This window comes from Echeneis naucrates, chromosome 3 (genome assembly GCF_900963305.1).
Source record: "Echeneis naucrates chromosome 3, fEcheNa1.1, whole genome shotgun sequence".
Taxonomy (NCBI): domain Eukaryota; kingdom Metazoa; phylum Chordata; class Actinopteri; order Carangiformes; family Echeneidae; genus Echeneis; species Echeneis naucrates.
Genome location: NC_042513.1, coordinates 27,880,089 through 27,886,712, shown reverse-complemented (window position 1 = coordinate 27,886,712; position 6,624 = coordinate 27,880,089). Strand labels below are relative to the sequence as shown.

The window sequence follows — 6,624 nt, the reverse complement described above, 5'->3', positions numbered from 1 at the left end:
ATACACTCTCTGATTGGCTCAGCAATTTTGGTGATGTCAGAGCTGCAGAGAGTAAATAAGTGAGTGAAATAAATTATTTGAAGAAGAAGAAGAGTCTGAGGCTTTGGCTTCGTGATTAAACTCCCAAATGTGTTCAATAAAAGATTCACCAAAGGCGACACGTGTTCGTCTGTTTGCTTCATGTGTGTTATTGTGGAGAAGAGACTTTACAAAGGCTGCGCTCAGCCGGATCTGCGGCAGCAGCAGGGACGACGGCGGAACCAGATTAAACATTTATGTTAATTGTTGCAAAACTTCCCACAAAAGAGACACGAGGCAGTGACGACGAGCTGTCACTCTGACACCTGCCACGAAGAGAGGGAATCAAAGGCTCGTGCACGCTGCGATCGTTCCGCGCGGGCGTGCATAAGGTCGCAGCCCTTAAAAAGCATCTAACGAAGGCCTGGCATCAGGAACACGTCAGGGCCTATTAGCAGACACGGGCATCAGGTTGGCGCCCCCGGGTGGCAGAGTCGACCTGACTGCTCACTTTCTGTCAGTGGCTGTCAAAGAGCCAGGCCGCCATGATGCCTGCACATCCCAGAACAACAGAAGAAGAAGAAAGAGGCGACATCAGGAGGTTCAGGAGGCACAAATGAAAGTTTTACACCTCCAGTTTCATTTGCATTTCATGGAGTCGCTCTGTTCTTCTTCATGTGTGTTATGTTGATTCAACATTGAGCCCCCCAACCAGCTCCATCCTGGGGCATCACTTTGATCAAAGGGCCGATGGAGGATCCTCCTCCAGGGCGGAGATATGAACCTGATCTCCGCCTTCATCAAGCCCCTTCTTAATTGTTTTGTAGAGTGGGAGGGCAAGAGGGAGGGAGCACGGCGGCGGCATTCTAATCAAGATTCAGCACTCAGAGCTGTTAAATGGTTTGGGTGAAATTTGTTGTTGTTCATGATTTATGAGGAAGGAGAGTCAGGCTGTCAGTTCCAGGTGCAGGTCTTTGCCCATCTGGTCCATGAGGTCACTATTAAAACCAGACCTGAGGCCAGACTGGAGTGTTTGGGGGGCTGGTGATCACCTGATGATGATGACTTTAGTTCTGCGAGGTTCAGGTGGATTAGGGATGATTTCTCATGAACACGTCTTCCCTCAACTGTTCAGTCACTGGGCCGACAAAGATAGTGGCTATAATTAACTTGTGTGTCTTGCATTTGGTTCATGTTGGAGTGGCTGCCTTGGTGATTTCTGTTCCTGAGGAGGGTATGTGTGTCTGTCTGTGTGTGTGAGTGTGTGTGTGTTGGCCGTAGAAGAGAGATGGCGTGATGGGATTATGAAAGCATGACAATTAGAGGATTAACTTAGATTTAATATATTAAATAGACTGAGCAGGTTGGCAGAGAGCGAGGCGGGGGAGAGATAGATAGGGAGAGAAAGAGAGAGAGAGGGGGAGAGGGAGAGGGACTGAGAGAGAGAGACCTTGTGTTGTCCTGATGTGTTTAAAGTTTTGTATTGTTGGTTCATTGTTAAACTAATGACATTTGACTATGTTTTCATGAACTGAAATAAAAAGAATAAAAATCAACATCAGTGACGCCAGGGCGTCAAACCTCCTTTGTACCTTGTAGACTCTGTCCAGTCCACGGACTCCTGACTGTTGTAGTCCAGACTAACCCGGTTGACCTTTGACCAGAGGACTGGTCCTCTTCCTGTGTGTGTCTGCTGCCCCCGAGTGGATACTTCATCAACGCACAGACACAACCAGCTGAAACCTTTTTATTTCACAAGCTGCGCAGACAGAAGATTACATGACTGGTTACCATGGAAACACAACAAAATCTAATACAGTAGGATGTCAGCTGACCCAATGGCATTCTGGGAAACTGAGTCCAGGCAGAGATGATTCAGTCGTCTCCCCCACACAGACTGAGCAGAGCCTTCTGGTAGTCTCCCTTAGTGTGCTCCTGAAAACACACAATTACATCATCAACAGCAACAACAACATGAACAATATCAACAAAAACAAAAACAACAGAAGTGGAAAGGTCAGACAGAAAACGCTTTTATGGATTTTCTTGGGTCTGCTGCCTTCACAGACCAATGCTACTCACAGCAATGGTCTGGTACAGGGACCTCTTGTGCTGCTTCTTGAACTCTGATCTGATCTTCATCAGGTCCACTTCACAGCGGGAGACCATGATCCTGGTCACTACCTTCTCCTTTGCCCCTTTACTCTGCAGACAGATGAGTCAACATGAAGGCTGAGCCCTGAGTCTGACCTCAACCAGTCTGACCTCTGAACTCAGCAGGTCTGACATACCTTCATGGCCTCACTGAGTCTGTTGGCAAAGTACAGCTGCCTGTTCTCAAAGCACTCAACTGTAAAGAGAGAACAGAATTCACCAGCTTCTCCAAATCCAGGTTCACTGAGCAGTCTGGTTTGGCAAAGAGAACTGAACAGAACTGTAGCTCTGAATGTACTTAGCAGTCCTGTCCCAGTGAGGACTGTGCTGGACTTACCCAGAGTGAGGAAGGACTTCTCCAGATCCCCCTTCACCTCCTTCCTGATGCTCTCCTTCATGTCGTATGGGCTGTAGCTCTTGTACCTGTCAAACACTGAACACACAAACACAGTGAGTCCTGGAGCAGCATCCAGTGGCAGTTAGACACGCTGCACCTGAACACAACACTCAGCTGGTTTGAAGGGTCAGTCCCTGAATCCAGGCTGAGAGAATTTCTCTGTGGCCTGAGCCTTTTGATCACTGGATTAATAGAGAACCTAGATCGGATCTATAATCAAAGAGCACACGGAGGTCTACACTCAGATATTGTTAGAGCTGGAATGAGGGTTTTGTTCACCTTTCTGCAGGTGGGGGACGCTCCTCTGGGACATGATGGAGATCCATGTTGCCACATCCGTCCCCTTCCTCTTCACTCCAGCTTCATACAGAGACTGAGGATAGACATTCATGACTGTTACTTAGTGAGGAGAACAATTTGTTTTTATTCACATGACTTTCCTAAAGTCAAGGATGCTGTGACTCACTCTGGCATCTTCATCGATCATCTGATAGTCGACCACGTTCGAGGGTTCGTCCCTTTTAGTCTGTGGACCAACAGATACTGAGTCAGAGTGAGTCATCAATAATATTCAATATTAATCATTAAATGACAGGTTCAAATAACAGTTTAAACAGATTTGTAAATTAAAAGATAAAACCTAAATTGCGCCTCATCCTTCATTTTCTGAAGGGACTGATGGACTTCCTACATTCAAAGTCCAGGATAAGTCATGTTCCTGGATCTACCTGAACCAAGGCCAGCAGCAGTTTGGCGAAGTTTCCTGATGTGTCCCCAGCGACGTCTTTGTCCAGATCCTTTTTAAACACTAAGATACAGAAACAAAAGGAACAAATCAAAGACTGAGACCAGATCCACCTGCTTCTAGCTATTACATAAAAATCTGCTGCTCAGGCCACAGTACATTCTTACTTACTGTCTTTGTAAACCTTCTTGATCTCCACCAGCTCCTCGTTGCTCCTGGAGCACACAATCTCAATGAGGGTCTCCTCATCTGTCCCCAGTCCCTGCAGACAAACACACCTCATCTGAGACCTCAGGTGAAAGCTGCTGTTTGTTCAGTGGGATGTTCATGGCAGATCAGTCCTGTTGAAAACAGACAGAACTGCTTTGACTTCTGACCTTCATCGAGGCTTTGAGCTCGGAGGCGTCATATTCAGTGGTGCTCTTCATCAGACCCAACATCAGAGCTTCCAGGGAGCCAGACAGCGCCCCCTTTAGGGCTAAGTTCAGATCCTGAAAAGGTCAAGAAACGCTGATTAAAGTGAGGCAAAAGTTTGATAAGTAACTTTCTCTGGGTCATAATAACATGTTGAACCTTCTTGGCCAGCCGCTCATATTCGAAGGCGATCTCTCTGCGCTGCTCATAGCTGCGCCGGGTAAGGATGTCGATGATGGTCTGTTCATCCACACCTGCAGGGACAGTTTCCTGTTAAAGTTCTTCAGTCTTGTCAGTGTTTTTGGTCTGGACTTGATCTCGTATGATTGAACGTTCTTACCTTTAGTTTTGATGGCAGTCTCAATCCTGGCAGCATCTTTGGCCCGGTCAAAGTCCCGGACAGGAACCACGGTGGGGAATTTAGGTTCCTTCTCCTAAAGAGGACAGAGATTCTGTTGAGACCAGGACTACAGGGACCCACAGAGACACTTTTCATCTGTGAGTTAAAATGTCCAGTCCCCACCCCCGTACAGGGCAGTTTGATTTTTCACCTTTGCTTTAAAAGAGTAAGGTAAACTATTGATCTTCCTGTTCTTCGGGTTATTGGCTCTCTGACTGTTCTCTGGGTGGAGAACTAACCACACCTGTCCCTGCTTTATGACCCCATAAGCTCCATAATCTACAGAAGATCAAAGCCAGAGCCGCTGAGACCAGGACTTCAGAGGAAGGAGTATAGGAGGTGTTCCAGCAGCTTACGTCATTAACTGGACTTTGAACGAAGTTCTGCACAGTCCAGTCAGGGTATCAGTCTGATAAAGATTTGTTCCATTTTACAAAATGAGGGCTCAGACCTGAACACAGTAGACCAGCTTATTGACCCAGGACAACTGGTCTTAGATTAACATTAAAAGGTGTTTCCTGGGTTTCAGGTGCAGAGCTCACCCCTCCATACGACAGCGTCAGCTGACCCAGGAACTCAGACACCAGCGCCATGACGGTCCACCTGTGGAGAGACCACATAGACTGTTGGAGACCACTTCTTAGGCCAGACCACAGAGACATTGACTACAGTTATTTCCACTAGACTTCCACTGGTTCAGGTCCTGCAGGACCAAGGAATCCGTCAAGTTTAAAACCGCATGAATGTCTTATACCGAGTCAAGACTGCAGTTCAGGAAGGAAGAAGGACGAGGGACTTTCAAAATAAAGACTTTGATGGATCGTTCTGATATAAGTGAGTGATGGATCAGATCTAATGAGACCTGACAGTCCAAAAGAAGCTGGACCAGAAACAAAGATGTAATAATTTTCATTTCAGTAAAAAGTTTTGGTCCATCAAATATGTTTAAGATGACTTCATCGACCACATGTGAGTATTGTTGAAGACCTTGACCTGATCACATCTCCCTGAGTCCACTTCTTATTGATTATTGATGATGATGATAGAAGTTTATACATCAGGACATTTTCCTACCCCCCTCCAGGAACATGTAGCTAGACCTGAATCTGAAGGTACGGAGGCAGAATAAAGACACACCTAAGACACGAAGGCTCAGCCACTCCCTTCAGAGAGGTGTGTTTGATTTAAGGACCAGGACGTACCAGAGATATGGAAAATTGATCTGTGCAAACAGATCTTTTAGGACAGTCCTAACACTACAGCCTGACTGCAGTCTGAGAGCCCCCCACCAGCAGTACTGGAAACCCGAGCTGAACACCCATGCATTTCACATTTCATGGACATTCAGTCGCTTTATTCGTGTTGCTATATTTATATTTTACTACTTACTCAAATTTGTTACTGAATCTTGTTTAGTCTTAACACTACAGTACTTCAGTTCTAACATTAGTCTCTGTCTGTCCTGTTCTGGTCCATCAGCTCGAACTGGACCTGATTCTAGTTTGGCTGATATTCAGTTCAGTCTCACAGTTCACTGGTTAATCAAGTTTTTACTGATTCCAAATGTGGGTGAGTTTGATTAGCTAGTTTTTTTCTGCCTCTTCTTCTTCTGGGAATTCTGGAACTCTGACTCATCTCCCTCTGTCCACAGCCTTCAAAATAAAAGCTATCCGTTAGCAGTGTGTGAGTATATTCAGGGAGGGATTTGATTTGTTGACTGAGCAGTTGTTTTACATTATCAGGCCTTGTGAGAAGAAGAAGAAACCTTCAAAGTGATACCTCCCTTTCACCCCCCAGGAAAGTCCCCCCTGCCAATAAAGACAGACTACCAGAGAGCAGAGTGAGTCTGCACATCCTGAGACCAGCTGCCTGATCTGAGCTGGATCCACTGAGACCATGAGTCCCTGAGGATCAGTCGCGACACAAACAAATACAAACACATTTGAGTTGTTCTCTAGTTTTCTTACCTTCAGAGAAGCAGCAGCAGCTCCGTTATGATCAGAGAGGGAAGGGTGTGGTGTTTAAATACCAGCTCTCACACACACACTCTGCCCTATCACTGCTCAATGACTCAGTGGACAGGACTTTTACACTTTGAGCTCATGGACATAAATTCCTCATGGAGGTTCGGAGCCACGCCTGCTCTTAGTCTGACCTTAGTCTGACCTCAGAATGTAATAAACCATCTATCCATAGCAACCAGATCAACGCTCCACTCCACGATTTCCTCTGTAGACCAGGACCCACATCACCAAATGTGACCCCCTCCCACCCACTTTCAATAATGTCTACATTAGCAGAATTACAACAGACTCTGGGACGTGGGGGTTCCGGCTCCTTCAGACCTTCAGCCTTTCAGGATCCAGTGTGAGACTCAGTGAGTCTGCTGGACTCTTCCTCTGTTATATAACATCTGGACAGAGAGGAAGCTCAGCTGAGTTCATGGAAAGAGGAAGTTCCATTGTTTTCTGTTTCACCTCCACCAGCAGCAACAGA

The 6,624-nt window shown here is 46.3% G+C and overlaps 1 protein-coding gene across 2 annotated transcripts; it reads right to left on the bottom strand.

Annotated features, from left to right (window-relative positions):
• Positions 1-1,757: 1,757 nt before the first annotated feature.
• LOC115040904 (annexin A2-like) lies at positions 1,758-6,363 on the bottom strand. Of its 2 annotated transcripts, none has more exons than XM_029498032.1 (13): positions 6,096-6,363; positions 4,671-4,731; positions 4,069-4,159; positions 3,888-3,982; positions 3,692-3,805; positions 3,486-3,576; positions 3,298-3,377; positions 3,036-3,095; positions 2,849-2,942; positions 2,510-2,605; positions 2,310-2,368; positions 2,101-2,223; positions 1,758-1,953 (listed from the first exon to the last, which is right to left on the bottom strand). In XM_029498032.1, exons 2-13 carry the CDS (start codon positions 4,719-4,721, stop codon positions 1,894-1,896), a joined length of 1,014 nt encoding a protein of 337 aa, XP_029353892.1. In that variant the 5' UTR covers positions 4,722-4,731; positions 6,096-6,363; the 3' UTR covers positions 1,758-1,893. The 2 variants fall into 2 exon arrangements, with proteins under 2 accessions (XP_029353892.1, XP_029353891.1); XM_029498031.1 differs by having other exon boundaries at positions 4,069-4,162; positions 6,096-6,362.
• Between the last annotated feature and the right edge of the window lie 261 nt (positions 6,364-6,624).